This window comes from Pipistrellus kuhlii, unplaced genomic scaffold (genome assembly GCF_014108245.1).
Source record: "Pipistrellus kuhlii isolate mPipKuh1 unplaced genomic scaffold, mPipKuh1.p scaffold_m20_p_3, whole genome shotgun sequence".
Taxonomy (NCBI): Eukaryota; Metazoa; Chordata; class Mammalia; order Chiroptera; family Vespertilionidae; genus Pipistrellus; species Pipistrellus kuhlii.
Genome location: NW_023425529.1, coordinates 96,880,213 through 96,903,357, shown reverse-complemented (window position 1 = coordinate 96,903,357; position 23,145 = coordinate 96,880,213). Strand labels below are relative to the sequence as shown.

The 23,145-nt window shown below is 38.7% G+C and overlaps 1 protein-coding gene across 6 annotated transcripts in view; it reads left to right on the top strand.

The window, feature by feature from the left end:
• Positions 1–22,384, top strand: part of FAM168B (family with sequence similarity 168 member B) — a 135,029-nt gene extending 112,645 nt beyond the window's left edge. For 5 of the 6 annotated variants that reach the window (XM_045588584.1, XM_036456281.2, XM_045588585.1 and 2 more), the window contains 4 exons: positions 18,383–18,525; positions 18,646–18,823; positions 20,440–20,564; positions 20,957–22,384. In XM_045588584.1, coding sequence (XP_045444540.1) covers positions 18,383–18,525; positions 18,646–18,823; positions 20,440–20,552 — 434 coding nt within the window. In that variant the 3' untranslated portion in view covers positions 20,553–20,564; positions 20,957–22,384. The remainder of the gene's footprint in view (positions 1–18,382; positions 18,526–18,645; positions 18,824–20,439; positions 20,565–20,956) is intronic. The other variant, XM_045588587.1, reaches the window with a different exon arrangement.
• Positions 22,385–23,145: the final 761 nt, after the last annotated feature.

The following is a 23,145-nucleotide window of genomic DNA, read 5'->3' as shown; positions in this document are numbered from 1 at the left end:
TTTATATAAAATCATGTCATCAGTTTTACTTCTTCCTTTCCTATTTGGATGCCATTTAGTCATTTATAGTAATTATTATTATTATTATTATTTTGCCTAATTCCTCTGTCTAGGACTTCCAGTAAAAGTGGTGGACTTTAGTTCACGGGTCAAGACTCTGAGCAACTGGCTAGGACTTTTCATTCTTGTTGTTAAAGATGGTGATGATTTTTTTTGAATCCTCACCCAGAGATATGTTTTTATTGATTTAGGGGAGAGAGGAAGGAGGACAGAGAGTGAAAGAGAAAAGAAAAATCAATGTGTGAGAGAGAAACATCAATTGGTTGCCTCCTTTACATGCCCAGACTGGGGATCAAATCTGCAATCTACTTAAGGGCCTGACCAGGGATTGAACTGTAAACCTTTTGGTGTAGGAGATGATACTCCTACTGACTAAGCCATCAGACTATGTGAGAAGATAATTATTTTTATCCTTCATTCTGTTAATATGTATCAACAGTGGTTTGCAGAAATTGAACCATTTTTGCATTTCTGGAATAAATCTCACATGACCAAGCATATGATTCTTTTAATGTATCGTTTTATTCAGTTTGCTAATAATTTGTTGTGGATTTTTTTAATCTATTTTTTATTTGAATAATTTTATTTGTTTGTATTCTTATCTGTTTTTGGTATCAAGATAATATTGGCCTTATAACATGAGGAAGCATTCCATTCTCTTTAATTTTTGGAAGTATTTGAGAATTATGGGTATTTAATGTTTTTTGAATGTTTGGTAGAATTCACCAGTAAACCCACATCTGGTCCTGGACTCTTCGTTTTTGATTACTGTTTTAATCACCATACTGGTGATTGGTTTATTCAGATTCTTTATTTCTTCATGATTCAGTTTTGGAAGGTTGTCTGATTCTAAGAACTTATCCATTTTTTTTCCCTAGATTATCCAATTTGTTGGCATATAGCTATTTATTTATTTATTTATTTTTAAATAAATAAATAATTGCTTTTAAATGCTTTTATTGATTTTTTAGATAGAAAGGAAGAGAAAGTGCTAGAGATAGAAACATAGCTGAGAGAGAAACATTATCAATTGGCTGCCTCCTGCACGTCCGCTAGTAGAGAATGAGCCCACAACCTGTGCAATATGCCCTGATTAGGAATCAAACCAGTGACCTCTTAGCTCATGGTTGGACACTCAACCACTAAATTGGTACAAATTGTTGTTTCTTGATAGTGAGTTTGTTACCAGGTTGAAGTAGTTGTAGTTATTTAGAGTGGTTTTTATTTTCCCTTAACCTTTATACTATAATTGTCTAACAGCCTTTTCTGATATTGAATCACAAACTTATGATTCTGTTTTCTTATCGTCTTACTCAGAGTTTTGGGTACTTGTGGTTTTTGTTTTAGATAGAAGAGCTCCTTCCTTTACGTATTTATTGCAAGGCAAATCTGGTAGTAGTGAACTCCCTCAGCTTTTGTTTATCTGGGAAAGACTTTTTTTTTTTTTTCAAATGAGAAGGATAACTTTGCTTGATAGAATATTCTTGACTAACAGTTTGTATCTTTCTGTATTTTAAATGTCATTCCACTCTTCTGGCCTATAAGGTTTCATCAGGTTATAGGCTTATGGTGGTATATTTGTAGGTTACCATCTTTTATTCTCTGGCTGTCTTTCAAATTATTTTTTTATCATTGACTTTTGACAGTTTTGATATGTCTTGGAGAAGGCTTTTTAAAATTTTTTTATTTATATTGTTTTTATTTTTTTAATTAAAATTTTTTTTATTAAGGTATTATATGTGAACATATCTTACCATTGCTTCCTTAACCCACTCCCATATATGCCCTCAACCTGCAGAGTTCTGCGTCCATTAGTTATGCTTATATGCATGCACACAAGTCTTTTGGTTGATCTTTTATCTCCACCATATCTCCCTAATCTTCCTGCTGTAATTTGACAGTATTTTTGATGCTTTACTGTCTCTGTATCTATCTTTTTGTTCAACAGTTTATAATTTTCTTTATTGTCCATAAAAGAGTGAAATCATGTGGTGTTTTTCTTTCCTTGACTTGCTTATTTCACTTAGGATAATGTTCTTCAATTCCATCCAGGTTGCTGCAGATGATAAGAATTCCTTCTTTTTTATGGCAGCATACTATTCCGTTGTGTACATGTACCATAGTTTTATGATCCAGTCATCTGCTGATGGGCACCTCGGCTGTTTCCAAATCTTAGCTATTATAAATTGTGCTGCTATGAACATAGGGGTGCATACATCCTTTCTCATTGGTGTTTCCAGTTTCTTAGGATATATTCCTAGGAGTGGGATTACTGGGTCAAATGGGAGTTCCATTTTCAGTTTTTTTAGGAAACTCCATACTGTTCTCCACAGTGGTTGCACTAGTCTACATTCCCACCAGCAGTGCAGGAGTGTTCCTTTTTCTCTGCATCCTTGCCAACACCTGTTGTTTGTTGATTTGTTGATGATAGCCATTCTGACAGATGTGAAATGTTACCACGTTGTCGTTTTGATTTGCATCTCTTGGATAATCAGTGACTTTGAGCATGTTTTCATGTGCCTTTTGGCCTTCCTTCTGTCTTCTTTTGAACAGATTCTATTTAGGGCCATTGCTCATTTTTTAATTGGATCATTTATCTTCCTTTTATTGAATTGTATAAGCTGCCTGTAGATGTTGGAGATTACACCTTTATCAGTGATAACATTTGTAAATATGTTCTCTCATACAGTGGGCTTTCTTGTTGTTTTGTTGATGGTTTCTTTTGCTTTGCAAAAGCTTTTTATTTTGATGTAGTCCCATTTGTTTATATTCTCTTTAGCTTCCGTTGCCATAGGGGCAGTATCAGCAAAGAAGTTCTTTTGGGCATATGTATGAGATTTTGCTGCCTGTGGATTCCTCCAGTATTTTTATGGTTTCCTATCTTATGTTTAAGTCCTGTATCTATTTTGAGTTTATTTTCGTGTATGGTGTATGTTGGTGATCTGGTTTCATTCTTTTGCATGTATCTGTAAAATTTTACCAACCATTAATTGAAGAGACTGTCTTGACTACATTATATGTTCGTGCCTTCTTTGTCAAATATTAATTGAGCATAGTGATTTGGGTTGATATTCGCATTTTCTATTCTATTCCATTGATCTATATGTCTGTTCTTGTGCCAGTATCAGGCTGTTTTGAGAACAGTGGCTTTGTAATACAGCTTGAAATCTGGTACTGAGATCCCTCCTACTTTATTCTTCTTTTTCAGGATTGCTGTGGCTATTCGGGGTCTTTTGATTTGTTTTGTTTTGTTTTTGTTCCAGATGAATTTTTGGAGAGTGCTTTCTAGGTCTGTGAAATATACCATTGACATTTTAATGGGAAGTGCATTGAACCTATAAATTGTTTGGGAAGTATGGACATTTTGATGATATTGATTCTACCAATCCATGAACATGTTATGTTCTTCCATCTGTTTACATCTTCCTCTGTCTTTTTTATCAGTGTCATGTAGTTTTCCCCATATAGGTCTTTTACCTCCTTAGTTAAGTTTATTCCTAGGTATCTTAGTTTTTTTGGTGCGATGGTAAGTGGAATTGCTTTTTTAGTCTCTGTTTCTGTAAGTTCACTGTTGGTGTATAGAAATGCCATAGATTTCTTGGCATTAATATTGTATCCTGCTATATTGCCGAATTCATTTATTAAGTCTATTAGTTTTTTGATGGAGTCTTTTGGGGTTTTTATGTACAATATCATGTCATCTGCAAATAAGGACAACTTTACTTCTTCTTTTCCAATTTGGATGCCTTTTATTTCTTCTTCCTGTCTAATTGCGATGGCTAGTACTTCCAGTACTATGTCAAACAGGAGTGGTGAGATTGGGCATCCCTGTCTTGTTCCTGTTCTTAGAGGGAATGGTTTTAGTTTTTGCCCATTGAGTATGAAGTTTGCTGTGGGTTTATCATATATAGCTTTTATTATGTTGAGGTATGATCCTTCTATTCCCACCTTGTTGAGAGTTTTTATCAGGAAAGGGTGTTGGATTTTATCAAATGTTTGCTTTGTTTTTTCATCAATTGAGATGACTAGGTGATTTTTATCTCTCAATTTGTTTGTGGATATTGTACCATCCTTGCATTCCTGGAATAAATCCTACTTGGTCATGGTGTATGATCTTTCTGATGTGCTGCTGGAGCCAATTTGTTAGAATTTTGTTGAGGATTTTGGCTTCTATGTGCATGAGGGTTATTGGCCTGTAATTCTCTTTCATTGAGTTGTCTTTATCTGTTTTGCTATTAGGGTGATGCTGGCTTCATAGAAGGAGCTTGGAATTGTTCCTTCCCCTTGAATTTTTGGAATAGTCTGAGGATGATAGGTTTTAGTTCTTCCTTGAATGTTTGGTAAAACTCTCCTGTCAGCCATCTGATCCCCAGCGTTTGTTTGCTCTAAGCTTGTGATGACTGCTTCAATTTCTTCCATAATTACTGGCCTATTGAGCTGTTTAGATTCTTCCTGATTGAGTTTTGGAAGGTTGTATTTTTCTAGGAATATGTCCATTTCCTCCAGGTTGTTCAGTTTGTTGGAATAGAGTTGTTCATACTATTTTGTAACAATCCTTTGCATTTTGGCTGGATCTCTTGTTATTTGATGTCTTTCATTTCTGATTTTGTTTATTTGGGTCCTCTCTCTTTGTTTCTTGGTTAGCCTGGGTAGAGGTTCATCAATCTAGTTTATCCTTTCAAAGAACCAGCTGTTGGTTTTGTTGATCTTTTGTATTGTTTCATTGGTCTCTATGTTGTTTATCTCCACTGTGATTGTTATTATTTCCTTCCTTCTTCTTACACTGGGCTTTTCTTTTTGCTCTTTTTCTAACTCTTTGAGTTGTAGAGTTAGGTAATTTATTTCAATTTTTTCTTGTTTTTTTGTAGTAGGGTTGTAGAGCTATGAACTTCCGCCTCAAGATTGCTTTTGCTGTATGCCACAGATTTTGGATTGTTGTGTTTTATTGTCATTTGTTACCATGATGTGTTTTATTTTTTCCTTGATATCTCTGGTAACCCAGTCATTGTTTAATAACATTCTGTTTAGTCTCCATGTATTTGATTTCTTTGGATTATTTTTACTGTAGTTGATTTCAAGTTTTATGCCACTATGATCTGAGAAAATGCTTGATATGATTTCTATCTTCTTGAATTTGAAGAGACTTTGCCTATGTCCCAGCTTGTGGTCTATCTTTGAAAATGACCCACGTGCCCTTGAGAAGAATATATATTGTGTGGCTTTGAGGTGAAATGTTCTGAAGATGTCAATTAATTCCATCTGGTCTAGTGAGTCATTTATGATTGATGTTTCTTTGCTGATTTTTTGTTTAGAGGATTTGTCCAAATGTGATAGTGGGGTATTAAAATATTCTACTATGATTGTATTGCTATTACTCTCTCCCTTAATGTCCTCCATGAGTTTTTTTGTTTGTTTGTTTGTTTAATGTATTTGGGTGCTCCTGTATTGGGTGCATATGTGATTTCCAGGGTTATTTCTTCTTGTTGGATTGTTCCCTTTAGTATTATGAAGTGGCCTTCATTATCTCTTGTTATGTCCTTCACTTTGAGATCTAATTTTTCAGATATAAGTATTGCTACCCAGCTTTTTTTTTTTTTTCCATTTCCATTTGCCTAGAAAACCTTTTTCCATCCCTTCACCCTCAGTCTGTGTGCGTCTTTTTTTTTTTTTTTTTTTTTTTTTTTTTTTAAATGGGATTCTTGGAGACAGCAGATATATGGTCTTGTTTCTTATCCAATTTGTTACCCTATGTCTTTTTATTGGGACATTTAATCCATTAACATTTAAACTTATTATTGATAGGTACTTGTTTGTCACCATTTTTATTTTTTATCCTTTTGTTCCTTCTTCGCTTCCTATTTCTTTTTTATTTTTACATTAGACCCTTTAGCATTTCTTGCATTGCTGGTTTGATGGTGATAAATTCCTTTAGCCTTATTTTGTCTGTGAAGCTCCTGATTTTACCTTCAATTTTGATTGATAATCTTGCTGGGTACTGTATTCTCGGATTCATACCCTTCCTTTGCATGATTTTGTATATTTCATCCTATTCCCTTCTGGCCTGATGAGTTTCTGTTGAGAAGTCATTTGCTAGTTTGATGGGGGTTCCTTTGTATGTAACTTTCTGTCACTCTTTGTCTGTTATTAAGATTCTTACTTTGTTGTTGGTGTTTGCCAATTTAATTATAAGGTGCCTTGGTGTCGGTCTTTTGGGATTCATTTTGCTTGGAACTCTGTGAGCTTCTTAGATTTGTGTGGGTTTTTCTTCCCTATATCAGGAAAGTTTTCTGTCATTATTTCTTCAATAATGGGTTTTCTATGCCATCCTCCGTTTTCTCTCCTTCTGGAACCCCTATTATGGGAATATTGTTTTGTTTTGTATTGTCCCAAATTTTGTAGGCTCTCCTCCTACTGTTTAATGTTTTCTTTTTTCTAGAAGCTGCTCTAGTTGGGTATTTTTTATTTTCATCTTGTCTTCTAGCTCATTGATGCGGTCCTCTGCTTCTTCTAGTCTACTTTTGATGTTTTCTATTGAGTTTTTCATAGTAGCAATGTCATTTTTCATTTCTTCTTTGTTCTTCTTTATTTCCTCTTGTTTCTTATTCATATTGTCAAATTTTTCTTCTATTCTTTTTTAATATTTTATCATCATTTCTCTGAATTCTTTCTCTGATAGGTTTCTTGCCTCTAATTCCTTTACTTCCTTTTCTGGTGATGCCTGCTTTTCTTTCATATGCGGGTTGTTTCTTTGTCTCTCCTAGTCTCTCTTTTCAGGATGTCTGGTTATGTAGTTCTCTCTTTCCTGCATTGATTTAAAGGCACACAACATAACACAACTAGGTACAACACAGAAGGCAGTGAACAGAGTTGTATTCACGATATTAATAACCTCCAATAAAGGTGACTACTAGAGAAAGACAAATTAGGGGATAGGAGAGAAAGAAGAAGACTAAAAAGAGAAGTGGGGAAAAGGAGTTTCAAAATGAAACTGGGAAAAGGAAAAATAAAATAAGAGAGACAAGAATGAGACTAACAGAGAAAGGGGAATAAACTATATATATGGGGATAAAATTCTAATAGAACAAGCATTAATTCCAACAAATGCCAGCAACAGTACTTGGATATTAATACAAACTACAACACCCTCTAATATCAAGCAAGGCACGGGAAAACAGAAATAAAATACAAGCAAATAAAAAATACCAAGCAACAACCACAACAAAAGAATAAGCAAAACAGCCAAAACTGGTTTGGCTTAGTGGATAGAGCGTCAGCCTGTGGACTAAAGGTCCCAGGTTTGATTCTGGTCAAGGGCATATACCTTTGTTGTGGGTACATCCCCAGTGGGGGTGTGGAAGAGGCAGCTGTTAGATGATTCTCTCTCATCAATGTTTCTAACTCTCTATCCCTCTCTCTTCCTCTCTGGAAAAAATCAATAAAATGTATTTTTAAAAAGAATAAGCAAAACAATCTCTCTAAAAGTATAAAAATTCAATATAATCAACATTCATGCAAACAACAACAAAAGGACAGAGAGAAAAACATTTTTTTTTTATAGTTAAGACAGTGAAGAGAGTGTTGTGTATGCACTTGGAACGGGATTGGAAATTAGATATATAAGTAGGGTGAAAATTTTAGCAGGGGTTAGACAGAAAGAATAGGGAAAATCTAAAGCAGGAAAGGATTAATAAAAACAGGACACCAAAAGGGGAAGGTTAGGAAGAGAGTAATGTCGTAAAGGTCCTGTTGAGATAGGGTTAAATGATACTAAGGGAAAGATGAAAATAGAATGAAGAACACTAATCCTAATGTAAAATAAAGAGAAAATTAAACGTCACTTAATAAAAAGAAAAAATGGGCCAGGACCGGTTTAGCTCAATGGATAGAGCGTCGGCTTGGAGACTGAAGGGACCCGGGTTCGATTCCGGTCAAGGGCATGTACCTTGGTTGTGGGCATATCCCCAGTAGGGGGTATGCAAGAGGCAACTGATCGATGACTCTCTCTCATCGATGTTTCTAACTCTCTATCTCTCTCCCTTCCTCTCTGTACAAAATCAATAAAATAAAAAATAAATAAATAAAATAAATAAAAAGAAAAAGAAAAAATGGTAAAAGGAAACAAAAAAGGTAAAATAGCAGTAGTAATGCTGTTTGAAACTAAAAATGTAATAATTAAAAAGGTAAAATCAAGTGAGGAAAAAAAATTGTTTCTCAAGTAAAAGATGCAAAAAATGAAAATAAAATAAAATAAACAGCATAAAAAATGTACAGTAGTGATGGTCATTCACTTCCTCTGTTATACTGTTTGGCACGCCTGTTTCTTAGTCCAGACAGTATTGCAGTTCCCTGCATTCCACTGCACCTCAGTGTGGTAAGCTAGTCCTTATTTTTAAGTAGGCGGTTTCTTAATTTCTTGTGTTCCTTTATTTTTTTTTAAATAAATCTTTATTGTTCAGATTATTACAAATGTGATCCTCTTCCCCCCCTCAATTGCTCCCCTTCACCAGGTTGCCACCCCACCCTCTGTCCTTTCCCCATCTCCCATTGTCCTCATCCATAGGTGCACAGTTTTTGTTCAGTCTCTTCCCGCACCTCCACTCCCCTTTCCCTGAGAATCGTCAGTCCACTCCCCTTTCATACCTCTGATTCTATTATATTCACCAGTTAATATTGTTCATCAGATTTTTAAATTCCCTTGGTTTTTAGATTCACTTGTTGATAGTTACGTATTTGTTGATCATAATTTTTATCTTTATCTTCTTCCTCTTCCTAAATAATCTCCTTCAGCAATTCATATAATTCTGGTTTGGTGGTGATGAACTCTTTTAGCTTTTTTTTATTTGTGAAGCTCTTTATCTGTCCTTTGATTCTGAGTGATAGCTTTGCTGGGTAGATTATTTTTGGTTGTAGGTTCTTGTTATTCATCACCTTGAATATTTCTTGCCATTCCCGTCTGGCCTGCATGGTTTCTGTTGACAAATCAGCTGACAATCTTATGGGTGCTCCTTTATAGGTCACTACCTGCTTTTCTCTTGCTGCTTTTAATATTCTCTCTTTGTCTTTTGCTCTTGGAATTTTAATTATGATATGTCTTGGTGTGGTCCTCCTTGGATTCCTTTTGTTTGGGGTTCTGCGGGCTTCCTGGACTTGTAAGTCTATTTCTTTCACCAGGTGGGGGAAGTTTTCTGTCACTATTTCTTCTAGTACCCTTTCGGTATCTTGCTCTCTCTCTTCTGGAATCCCCATAATTCTGATGTTGGTTCGCTTGAAATTGTCCCAGAGGTTTCTTACACTATCTTCAACTTTCTGGATTCTCTTATCTTCTCCCTTCTGCAGAGGAGTGTCCTCTGGCTCTTTGTGTTCTAAATCTTTGTCTTGATTCTTGCGATCTTCCAGTCTGTTTTTAGGACTTCGTATAATATTTTTTATTTCAGACAATGTTTTCTTCATTTCTTGTTGATCCCTTATTATTTCTAGTTGCTCCCTTTTCATATCCTCATAGGTCTCATTTATTTTATCGGCCTTTTTTAGGATATTGTTGAATAACCTTATAACTGTAGTTTTGATCTCAATGTCCAATCTTTTCTTTTCCTCCATCTCCTTCCTTTGTGTCCTTCTTCTTGTCTGCATTTTAGTTGTTTCCCTGATTTGATGGGATAGCTTTGTGTGCTAGGTGTTCTGGTAGAGCCCAGTAGCACAGCCTTCCCAGTTACCTGCGGTGGACAGTCTTGGTGTAGCCCTTTGTGGGCTGTGTGTGCAGTCTTGTTGTTAAGCCTTGCTTTTTGTTGGTATCACTGGGAAGCGTTGATCTCCAAGCCAATTGGCTGTGAGGATCAGCAGTGTCTCAGCTAGGAGGGTTTCAGTACTCTGCTTGAATAGAGCGGGGTCTCGGGGTGGCGCAGACAATCTTTGGTTCCCTGTCAGTCTCGCCTTAGAAAAGTCCTGTTCGTGGAGAGTTTTGGAAGATTGGTTGCAGGCGCGCACACACCTCTTTGGTAAAGGCGCAAACAAGCTTTGGATTCCTGAAAGTCCCTCCTTAGAGAAAGCCAGCCTCTGGGAGAGCTTCTGTGCTCAGCTGCAGGTAGGGCGGAGTCTCTGGTTGGTGCAGACAAACTTTGTTTTCCCTTCGGCTCCTCCCCAAGTCCCGCAGTAATGGCCTCTGGCTTCACACACCTCCAAGAGATCTCTGCTCACTGCCTGACAGTCTGGCCTCTCCCTGTCTGGGGCCGTTTATCAGAGCAATAGGCTGATTCTGTTTTCCTCTCGGACAAGAAAGCCAGGCGCGTTAGCTGTTCGCCCTCTCCACGCGCCAGGAGTAAGCCAGTAGCGAACTCAGCCCGGCCCGCCCTCTCTGCGTGCAGGGAGTAAGCCAGCAGCAATCTCGGTCCGGCCCTTCCTCTCCGCACCGGGATTAAGCCAGCGCCTTTTCGCACACACAGTTCTCCGCACCTTCACAGTTCCTGAGGTTCAGCGTGCCTTCTCTCTCCTTCCCAGAAGGCAGAGCCTCCTCTCAGCCAGCCGTCTGGCGCTTCAGGGCAATGCCTCCCCTGTTTTTCAGTTCTAAATTCAAATTTGTTGTGGTAGGCTGCATTCGGGTGTCTACCCTATGCCGCCATCTTGGTTTCTTCGTGTTCCTTTATTTTTTATTAAATAAAACATAATTAAAAAGTCAGTTTGTAATTCAGCCCCTAGGTGGCCGTGTTTCTGGATTGACTTCCCTGTCTTTTTGGCTGCTCTAGCCTTCTATCTCTATGGCCCTCAATACTGGTTTGTGGAAGTGGGCTGCCTTGGTTCTGGCTCCCAGCTGGTCTCTCCCCGCTCTGATTTCCAGTTTCCAGAAAAGCAACTTCCCCCTGCAGTCTCTCAGGGTCTACCAAACTGGGTAGTCTTTGCTTAGTAATGATAAGCAAGGGGGTGAAGGGGGAAAAGCCCAGGTGTACGAACAATGGTTCTGTGCACACCTTTCTAATTCTTGTGCTCTCCCTCCGTGTCAGATCAGAATGGGTTGCTTTTTAGAGATTCCCTCTGTTACCAACCTTGAGGACTCCCTTCCACATTCACGGATCATGCCAGACCCAACAGCAGGGGACTTTTGCGGGCACAGACTTCCGGGTCCTCAGGGTCTTGCAGTGTGCCTTTTCTCTGCTGCCACTATGGCCTCTGCACCCATCGCTGCAGCCACCACAACCGCCACAGCTGGGATCCAGAATCCTCACGTTATCTCTGGCAAAATCTGACCTTTCCATGGTGGAGTGGAGCGCTCCTTTGAGTCCAAGTATTCATGCCACCTAGGACTGGTGTTCTGGGGCTCACAGCTGCTCGGCAGTCACCACAGCTATGGATATTCAGGCCTTTGATAAGATTCACTTTTCCTTTCAAGATGGCAAGATTTCCCCATCCAAGCCCATAGCTCCAGGAGAGGACCCATCCGCCTTGGGTGCTTCTCTTTTAAGGGAATCCTGTCCAGCAGTCTCCTACCTTCTCCTAGAGTTTGGCTGACCCTTAGCTTGCTAACAAACACTTTCAGTGCGATCCTCAGCTATTCTTTTTTTCTGCTCTGGGACAAGGCTCAGAACACATCTGTCTATTCTGCTGCCATTTTCTCCCCCCCCCCCCTCCCCGCTCTTCCCCTTGTTTTGTTTGCATTGAGATATTTAAGTATTCTCTTAGTTTCATGGACTTTGTACACTGAATTTCTACCTCAGTTGTAGAAAGTTCTCATCTCTTATTTTTCTAAATAAGCTCTCTGCTTCTTTCTCCCTCTCTTCTCCTTCTGGAATACCCATTATCCTTATGTTGCCCTTTCTAATGGAGTTGGATAGTTCTCATAGAGTTCTTCATTTTTTTTGGGGGGGGGTGGGGAATCATAGTTCTTTCTACTCACCTGCCTGAATTATTTGTAGATTTCTATCTGCCAGCTCACCATTCTCTCTTCTATATGATCTACTCTGGAACTCTCACAATTCTCTATTCCATATGATCTGCTATATTTCCAAAACATTCTCATATCATTTATTGATTTCTTCAGCTCCAGAATTTCTGTTTAGATTTTTGTTAATTTACTTATTCTGCTTATTGATTTTATTCTTGAGCCCATTGAACTGAATTTATGAGTTTTCTTATACTTTCTTCACAATGCTTATTTTGAATTTCTCTTATTATAGTTAGATTTCAATCTCCTATGACTTTAAATGTGGTTTATGGAGAATTATTATTTTCTTTCTCTGCTACCATGTAACCATGATTTTTTATGGTGTTTGATGAGTTATTCCTCTGGGTGCATTTGAAGTAGCCAATACCTTTTTTATTTTGGTAGAGCTTTGTTGTTTACTTTCATCCTAAGAGTTCAACAGGTTGGTAATTAGAGGCCTTTTTTTAGTTTTCCAGTACATGGTGCCATTGCACTCATTTTTGGTTTTTCCTACCTGACATGTCTCTCGATATATTTGAGAACCAGCGAACCAGGTGTCACTGGTGCCTTGTCATTGCTGTTTGTTACTCTGGGATCACTAGTGTCTTGTTGCTGCTAGTGTCGCTTATCAGATAGTGGTTGCCTCCACCATATCTGATGTCATCTGGTTGTGGGTACTGTTGTGGCAGTTGGATGGGGATTGGAGGATGGAGAGGGCTGGGGTTGCCTGTGGTGCTATGACTGGGAGGCTGAAGTCATGTATGTTGTCTCTGTGGAGTAGCCAGAGTCATAGTCATGGGGAACAGGGTTGGAGGTGGCACCTCTGCTATTCCCTCAGTGCCTACTACCTTATGTGTTTCAGCCTACCATTTTCAGCTGTACAGATGTGTGGATCTTTCCAATGTCATGGTGTGTTGGGTGAGGAGACTTTGTTGAGTCTTGAGATGCTTTACTTGTTACGGATAGAAGGGGAGAGATAAGGGAGCATCTCATGCCACCACAATGCTAATATCACTGCCATGCGTAATTCTTTTTTAAAAATAATGGACACTTAGGTTGCTTCCATACCTTGGCCATTGTAAATGATGCTGCAGTGAACATATGCTTTTTTGAATTAGTGTTTTGGGTTTCTTTGGATAAATATCCAGAAGTAAAATTGCTGGATCCTTCTTTGTCTCTTGGTATAAACTTTATCTGTTTTGTCTGGTATAAGTATTGCTACCCCAGCTTTTTTGTTTGTTTGTTTGTTTATTTGTTGGTTTCTATTTTCATGAAATATCTTTTGCATCCCTTTCCTTTCAATCTGTGTCTTTTGATTTGAAACAAGTCTCTTGTAGTTAGCATATGTTAAGGGTCTTATTTTGTTATTCATTCAGCTGCCATATGTCTTTTGATTTGAACATTAAATCCATTTGCATTTAAAATAATTGTTGATAGATATGTATTTATTGCCATTTTATTCATATTTTCTATCTTTTTAAAATTTTTATTGAAGACTTTTTAACATTTTTTGTAATGTTAGTTAGGAGGTGATGAACTGTTTAGCTTTTTCTTTTCTGAGAAGCTCTTTATCTACCCTTTGATTCTAAATGGAGTTTTGCTGGGTAGAGTAATTTTGTTTGAGTCCGTGCTTTTAATCTCTTTGAATATTTTGTGCCAACCCTTTCTGGCCTGCAAAGTTTCTAATGAGAAATCAGCTCACAGTCTTATGGAAGCTCCCTTGTAGATAACTGTTTTTCTCTTGCTACTTTTAATATTCTCTCTTTAACCTTTGGCATTTTAATTATAATGTGCCTTGGTGTTTGCCTCTTTGGGTTCATCTTGTTTGGAACTCTGTGCTTCCTGGACTTTTATATCTATTTCCCTTTACCAGATTAGGAAAGTTTTGTAACATTATTTTTTGTTTGTTAATCCTCACCCAAGGATACTTTTTTCATTTATTTTTAGAGAGAGTGTAAGGGAGGGGGAGAGACAAAATCATCTGGCATTTGTCTTTCTCTGTCTGACTTATTTCACTCAGAGAGAAACATCAATGTAAGAGAGACACATTGATTGCTTGCCTCCTACACATGCTCCAAATGGGGCCAGGGATCAAGCCTGCAACTGAGGTATATGCCCTTGACCAGAATTGAACCTGGGACCCTTCAGTCCATGGGCTGATGCTCTAATCTCTGAGCAAACCAGCTAGGGCGCATCATTATTTTTTCAAACAGGTTTTCAGTTTCTTGCTCCTCCTCCTCCTCCTCTTCCTCCTCCTCCTCCTCCTCCTCCTTCTCCTCTTCCTCCTCCTCCTCCTCCTCCTCCTCCTCCTCCTCCTTCTTCTTCTTCTTCCTCTTCTTCCTCTTCTTCTTCCTCCTCTTCCTCTTCTTCCTCTTCTTCCTCCTCTTCTTCTTCTTCCTCTTCTTCTTCCTCTTCCTCCTCTTCCTCCTCCTCTTCTTCCTCCTCTTCCTCCTCTTCTTCCTCTTCTTCTTCCTCTTCTTCCTCTTCTTCCTCTTCTTCTTCCTCTTCCTCCTCTTCCTCCTCCTCCTCCTCTTCCTCTTCCTCTTACTCTTCTTCTTTCTTCTTTCTTCCTTCTTCTTCTTCGTGTTGGCATGATATGAATGTTGGTAAGCTTGAAGTTGTCCCAGAGGATTCTTATAATATCTTCATTTTTTTTTTCTTTTTACTGTCCTGAGGGGTGTTTTCTGCTTTCTTACCTTTCAAGTCACTAATTTGATTCTTACAATGATTCTTCATTTAAGTTAATGTATTCTTCATTTATAACTGGATCTTTCTTGTGTTTTCTATCTCCATTTTTACGTTGCCTATCTATTTATTGAAGCTCTTGCTGAGTTTTTCTACATTTTCCCTAAGTTCAGTGAGTATTCTTACAACCAGTGTATTGAGCTTTGCTTCTGGTAGATGACTCATTTTAATTCTGTTTAGCTCTTTTTCTGAAATGTTTTTCTGTTCTTTTATTTGGAACATGTTTCATTTGTGTCGTTGTTTTGGCTACTTTCCTGTTTTTGTTTCTACATGTGAAGTAGAGCCACTATGTCTTCTAGTCTTGGTAGAATGGTCTTATGTAGCAGGTGTCTTTTAGGACACAGTGGCTCAGTCTCCGCAGTAACCTGAGCTGGGCACTCCAGATAGTACTCCTTGTGTGGGTTGTGTGCACCCCCTTGATCAGGTGTGAGTACTGGCTGGGACCACTAGAGGATATGTTGTGCAAGGGCCTACCCCGTGGAGCAGAACTCACTTCATTGGGGCTTAGGTACCTTCTGAGTCCACCTCTTGAGTGTGTCTCTTATGTAGGTGGTTTAATGGTGTTTTGATGTGGTCTGAAGATGTCCACCTGGTGCACTGGTTCTTGGGCTTCCTAATAGTTGTAGTCCAAGATCAACTGCTGCTTGTGCTCTCCCCAGGGCCACCTGGCATGAGCTACAAAGCAATCTTTAGATGGTTGCTACTTGTGCTGGCCTTGGAGTTGCACAAGATAGACCAAGCTGCAAACCAAGTTAGGCTGCTGTTAATATCAGGTCTGGGGCCACTTAGAAGAGGTATGGGGTACACAGAAGTTAGATGGTGGTTGTTTGAGAGATTTTAGGAAAATCTGCAACATGAGCTAAGACAGGCAGTTATTAGGAAAAGCCACTGGAAAGGGTTTGGGTGGTCCAGCAAGTTGGGTGGGACAGGGTTGCAGGGAATCACCAGATTGATGGAGATTCAGATATTGCGGCCTCTTCTGGGCTGTGTGGGAGTGCTCAGCAAAGAAACAATGGCTTCTGCTAGTACTTCTGTCTATGGAGAAAGCTGCCCCTCCAACTCTTGCCCTAATGCCAAATAATTGAGTTCTTTCCCACTTATCCCTGGCATTTTTTGAGCTTCTGTCCCAGTGCTGGAGCTCAAGTAAGTTCCTGCATAGGCTTTTTAAGAGGAACATCTGGGACTTCAAGAGCCCTTTGTCTCACTCAGCTATAACCCTTGCAGGTTTTCACAGTTAAAAATTATGGGAACTCCTTTTGCCAAAACCGGTTTGGCTCAGTGGATAGAGCATCGGCCTGTGGACTGAAAGGTCCCAGGTTCAATTCCGATCAAGGGCATGTACCTTGGTTGCGGGCACATCCCCAGTAGGGGGTGTACAAGAGGCAGATGATTGATGATTCTCTCTCATCGATGTTTCTAACTCTCTATCCCTCTCTCTCCCTCTCTGTAAAAAATCAATAAAATATTTATTTTTTAAAAAATTTATGGGTATTTCTCCTGCCACTAGGACTCCTTGCTCCACAATTGAGATATTCTTCCCGATTTTTGCTATGTGTACCAGTTAATAATGCAGATTTTTTTTTCAATAGATGGAGTTACACAAATGGTGATATATATATGTGAATTTATATGTATGCTATTTTGTTGTTTTGACAGCAAGCTTCAAAACTTTATGTGTTTGGGGGGGGGGATAAGGACACACATGTAATACCTTAATCAATAAAGAAAAGAAAAAAAAACTTCATGTATCAAATTTGTTGAAGGTGTTAGCATCATATATATTTTTATACTTAAAAATGTCGAATTCTGTGCCAAAAAATAACTTTTGCAGAAAGTTTTAATTCTTTATTTTGAAGAAAAAGTTACCTTATACTTTAGGAAGCTTATGGTGAACATGCTCCATCTTAAAATGCTTTAAAAGTGATAATTTTGATGTAAAAGACAAAGAACGTCCAGGTCAACCAAAAAAGTTTGAAGACCAAGTATTATTCGATAAAGATGTGTAACAAACTCAAAAACAACTTGCAGAAAGATTAAATGTTGCTCAGCAAACAATTTCCAATTGTTTACAAACAATGGGAAAGATTTTAAAGGAAGGAAAAGGGGTGTCACATCAACTGAACAAAACACAAATGGAAAACTGAAAAGTCATCAGTAAAATGTTGATCCAACGACATGAAAGAAAGTCTTTTTTGCATCAAATTGTGACTGGTGATGAAAAATGGATCTATTTTGAGAATCCCAAATGCAAAAAATCATGGGTTGATCCAGGTCAACCATCAATATCAACTGCAAGGCCAAATCGCTTTGGAAAGAAGACAATGCTCTGCATTTGGTAGGATCAGGAAGGTGTGGTGTATTATGGGCTTCTAAAACCAGGTGGAACTGTTAATACTGATTGCTACTGACAACAAATAATCAAGTTGAACCACGTTTTGATCGTGAAACAACCAGAATGGTCCAGAAGATACAGCAAAGTAATTTTGCTTCAAGATAATACACCATCACACACTTCAAAACCAGTTACAGATACATTAAAAGATCTTACCTGGGAAGTATTAACCCACCTGCTGTATTCACCAGACCTTGCTCCTTCAGATTACCACTTGTTCCGATTGATGGCACACACACTTTCTGAGCAGCACTTCAAAATGTACGAAGAAGTGGAAAATTGGGTCTCGGAATGGATTGCCTCAAAACAAGAAAAGTTCTATTGGGACAGTATACACAAATTACCTGAAAGATGGGGGAAATGGACATTACTTTGAATAAAGCACTTTTGATGTTTCTGAAATTATTGTGTTTTCTTTGATTACAAAATCTGCCGTAATTAACTGGTACACCTAGTAACTGCTTCATGTGGTTGTGGGACCAGCCCATTCAGCATCTTCATCCCTCATATCAGTCTGATGTAGCTTCTTCTTTATGTCCTTAGTTATAGGACACCTATCTGTTCAGCTAGATTTCAGGTGTTCTGAGTAATAGTTCTGTAGTTAAGTTGTAATTCTGATGTAATGGTGGGAGGTTTTAGTACTGAGTTTACTAAACTGGTAAACTCGACTGGTAGCTCATGCTTATTTCTCTAAAACAAAATTTTATAAGTGAAATTATGGAACTAATGCCATAGTATGTCCCAAGAAGGCTGTACCAATTTATATTCCATCAGGATAGGTATTTTTTCCCTTTTTCTATATGAGTGTACTTTAAAAAAAAATCATTATTTTATTTCAGAGAGGAAGGGACAGGGAGAGACAGAAACATCAATGATGAGAAAGAATCATTGATTGATCACCTCCTGCACACCCCATTCCAGAGATTGAGCCCACAACCTGGGCATATGCCTTGACCAAGAATCGAACCATGACCTCCTGGTTCATAAGTAGATGCTCAACCACTGAGCCATGAGGACCAGGCTGAATGTACTTTCAGTATAACTTTTTCCTTTTGTCTTTATTCCTCTTCCCAAGTGACTCCCACCCTACACACATGTTCTTATACAGTAAGTAACGAAGTCAGATCTTAGTGGAGCTCATATGGGCCACACTGGTGTCATATCTAGTATGGTCAGGGCTGGAAAACTGATTTGCTTCTCACTGTATACTTGGTTCCTTCCCTTGGCTGGCAAATGTGGATTTCTGAAAAGTTCATTGAGCTTCTTTGTTTCAGGTTACACTCCTGGCACACCTTACAAAGTGTCCTGTTCCCCCACCAGTGGGGCAGTACCACCATATTCCTCCTCCCCCAACTCATACCAGACTGCTATATACCCTGTGCGAAGTGTCTACCCCCAGCAAAGCCCATATGCACAGGTAGGCTTTGGGTGCACTGTGAGGCTTTTGATACTATTCTTGGGCTTATGTAGATCCCATCTGGGGTCTTACCCACTGGGTGTAGAGTTCTGTTGCAGTTGTCTTTCTTCCTCCCCACAGCAAGGTACATTCTACACACAGCACCTGTATGCAGCACCCCCTCACGTCATCCACCACACCACAGTGGTGCAGCCCAACGGTATGCCGACGACAGTGTACACTGCTCCCATCATTCCTCCGAGAGGCAACGGGGTCACCATGGGTATGGTGGCTGGGACCACTATGGCCATGTCAGCAGGTGAGTCAACTCTAGATTTCCTGTTCTATGGTGTCGTGAGAGCTGGGAAGTGAGAGCTCACTAATATTTTGACCCCTGGCCTTAATATTTCATGTCTAGAATTGCATAGAAGGATATATTCTTTAGGGAAGGAATAGCATATTATATTTTTCTTTCCTCCCCCCCCCCTGCTTCTCTTTTCAGTTGAGACAAGACAGGAGTGGGGATTAGAGTAATAAATCATGAACTAAGTACCCTCCTGGTAGAGTATGACTGAATATCACTTTCTGAATTTCAGAAGGCTACTTTGTTGACAGTAGTAACTAGGAGTAACCAGATATCCTCTGTGAGCAGATCTCCTTTGTAAAGCAGAAGAGCAACTTTGTATTCTGGGGTATTGGACCTCGTGTAACCCCTTTTAGTATGGGTTCCTTTGCAGTGTTTCTTTAGTATGGGTTCCAAATTGTCTGTCTAGGAAAGCTAGTCCTGTGTTAATAGACATCACAGCTACTTGTAGAAATCCTTTGGCATTCATTGATTTTATTTCCCAAGGAAAATAAACCACTGAGAGATGCAAACCCTGGTACTGAGAGATGCAAACCCTGGTACATCTGCCTGGAGCCCTGGTACCTTTGTGGCAGAGGCCAGGTACACACGATGCACTTGGTTGGCCAGGGCTGGGATTTTTTTTAAAAAAATATTGTTCCCTCTATGTTTTCTACTTTATTTCAATGTAAGAAAATCATGCCAGAGAGAAAGAAGTTTCTTCTTAGTCTCTATTTTATTTTGTTTTCCTATACTTATCTTTGAAGGCAAAAGAGATTATACTTTCAGTCATGTATAGACAGAAAGTACATGTTTTCGACAGGTAGGGGGAAGGGAAGACAGGTCTGGGATGAGTGTGGGTAAGGAGACAGGAGAGTGAAAAGAGTGAAGGCTGTTATTTTTGAGGTAGTGCTTGTCTGCAAATGGACTCAGATAATCACTGCCTTTTTTTCAGGTTAGGGAAAAATACATTTAGCTTAATGCACTCTGAAGTTTATATGGTTTGGAATCTTCCTCAATCCCTCTCTTCCATTTTTTGTTTCATATAGTAATTTTTAAGGGTACAGTTCAATAGTGTTAAGTATATTTACACTCTTGTAAAACATCTCCAGACTTGCAAAACTGAAGTGCTATTCCCACTAAACAACTTTTCTTTCTCCCTACCTGCCAACCCCTGACATCGCCATTCTGTTTTTTGCCTTTATCAGTGACTACTCTAGGGACTTCAGATAAGTGGGATTCTACAGTACTTGTCTTTTTGTAACTGTTTTTTTTCACCTAGCATAATGTTCTCAAGGTTCACGTGAGTTGTATTATAACGTGACAAATTTCTTCCCTTTTAAGGCTGAATATTTTTATTTTGTCTCTTATCATCTAATCCACAAAAATAATTAAGTATGCTTATATGATGGGAAGACATAAAGGTTTTCACAAATGTATTACCATTATGAGCTTTCTGTGTTTGTATATCTTTGAGTAGTTCTTATATAATCAGAGTTCTGACAGCAGTCAAGGTCCAAGGCCCTTTCCCTCTTCCTTACCTCCTTCCTTGTCAGAGGCAGCTACTTGCCATACACTCCTCTTTCTTGCAGGTACCCTGCTGACTGCCCACTCCCCAACTCCTGTCGCCCCCCATCCAATCACTGTGCCCACGTATCGGGGTCCAGGAATGCCCACCTACAGCTATGTGCCCCCTCAGTGGTGATCACCTGCAAATGTAAGTGACTGGAGCCTAGTTTGGCTCTTGTCTAAAGTGCATTTCCCCTACCCCAGTGGAAAATGGCAAATCTTTCATAATTTAAGCATTAATGAGAAAAATGCTACCTGACTGTTCATCCAAGTGTTTAAATTTTTGCTCATATTGGGACTGTTCAAAGTAGAAGAAAGAAGGAAACCATTTAGTACTTGCTGTTCCTTGTACCCGCCTCCTTCAAAATAAGTAGTATTCCAGTTATAATTGGAAACCTCTGTGAGGTCCATGGATATCAGGAACATTTTCCTTCTGCTGCCCTTTTTGGATTTCATCCTCCTCTAATTGAAATACCTCCTTTTCATAGCAGCAATGCCAAAGGAGCTCTGTGATTGTGTGTCTTTCTCTTTCCTGCCCAGGTTTGAGGATGGAGCTGTACAGTCACATCCTGGATATTCTACAGCTGGTACTGCAGGCCTCATGCCTCAACCAGGACTTTCTTCTTAATTCTTTCTACAATTAGCTAAATACTACTACTGCCCATCCTTGCAGATCTCAGCATCATTAATCTCCAACTAACTATGGGTTGGTCTTAAAGCAATTCCTGTTTTAGGGCTGTCTGGCAATTTTTTTTTTAGCTAACTGTAATGATGAAAAGGGAGTATTAATGTATTCTGAAATTATATCTAGTTGAATGCATGTTTAAAAAGCAAACACACAAACACAAAAAAAAACACCTTGCTCAGACTACCTGCAGTGACTGATGCAAAGCCATTATATGCAAAATCCAAGGGAATGGAAAGTATTTTATAACTTGTATCACTAATGCAATGTTGTAATGTATGCAGAGTCTTAAAGATGTAAGTATTAAAGTGAAGTTCTTCATAGAGCATCTGAAATCTCTTAAGTGATTTTTCAACCTTTGGGGTTGATGTAGGTTGCCAGTTGGAAACAAGAAATTTTAGTTTTTATCCATGTGTTTATTTCATACTTATTGCACTGGGAGAGAATTGTAGGGACCGAGAGAGTATAGGGTGGTCCACAGCTACCTGGGGTAGCAAGGTTAATGGGCATCACTATCTTTTCATTTAGGCTTGTGGGGTCAGTTTGATACGGACATTCTTAAAAGATTATCATGAAAGACTAGAGTTGTATGGCCAGTACATTTAGGGGCAGATAGCAGTTTGTCTATCAGAAAAGCAGTTTTCTCTGGATTGCTATGTAAATTACCATTACAAAGCTCTTTACATATAGAGATGCTGCTTTCTATATCTGTATTGGAAAAGCCCTATGTAGAATTAAGTTATTTTCCTAGGATGGACGATACATGAAATAAACAGAAAAAATCTGGATGAGGTATTGTTCTCTTCTTTATTTAGTTTAGAAAATCATTTCTCTTTTTTTCTTTGCTGAGAAATATTTGAATTAGCCAAAAATATATGGAGGCATTGCTGTTCTTTCCCACACAAAGAAGAGTAAGATTTTAGCTGTGTGTTCTGAAGAAAGTTGTGTATTTAAAAACTATTAAAAAGGGAACAAAACTTTATTTGAAATTGATTACTTGTTGTAGAGAGATGGGGCTGCCATATGTTTAGGCCTATCCATTTGATGGAGACTTAGTCCTCTGAGACCATCTGGAGTCGGGTATGGGGAGGTCTAATTCCATTATCTGTGAGCCTCTTTTGCCATCTCTTCTGGCAACTGACAGCGCTCAGCACAAAGCAGGTATGGACAACAAAGGGTTAGGCAGCACAAAATGCATTTGTCTGCCAGGGATTATTACGGAATGGATAATGTGTTTATAATATGAATATTGTATATAAGAAATTGAGGAATTTTTTCTTTTTTTGCCTACATGGGTTCAACTTATATTGATGGGCGTGAGTCTGTTCTTAGATAGAGTCACAGGGAGTGTGAGGAGAGGGTTTGTCTCATCTCAGCAGCTTGTTAGGCAGGTGGGGGAAGTATGCCTCTGTTCTATCCTATCATTGTTTCAAGTGCTCTGTGCTTTTGTTGGGGGAGGGGATTCTATTCTTCTTATGTCTCTGGTGACAAAGTCAGGGCTCTAACTCTGGTTAGGCTTTCAACCAGATTGGTGAATGGAAGCCTTTGGTAACCTAATTTTTTATAATAAGTATTCTTTGTAATTTTTTTCTCACATCATATTTTATAGTAAGTTTAGGAATATTTTTGCATGGATCATGTAAAGAAAAAAATTCCTTATTCCTAATACCTGTTAACATAGTGTGTTTACTAAAAAGAACTTTAAATTGCTTCATAAGCACTTAACCAATGTGTGTGTATACAGTTTGTGCACACTTCTTAAACTTTGTGTTGTAATTCCATCTGTATAGTAGATGGTTTGCAATATCAACAGATTCCAGGGACAAGTAACAGAAACCTCAGTTTCCTCAAGTTAAAGTAGTTGATATAAGAAAATGTAATTTTTAGAGTATGCTTTTAAAATGCCCCTCCCCCCCCCCAAAAATGAGAATACACACACACACACACACACACACAGTCTACCTAGGGATGGAGTAATTTGAAATCAAGGGGAATCTATTCGAAGTTATATAAGGATATTTCTTCAGGTTTGCTTGAGACTTAG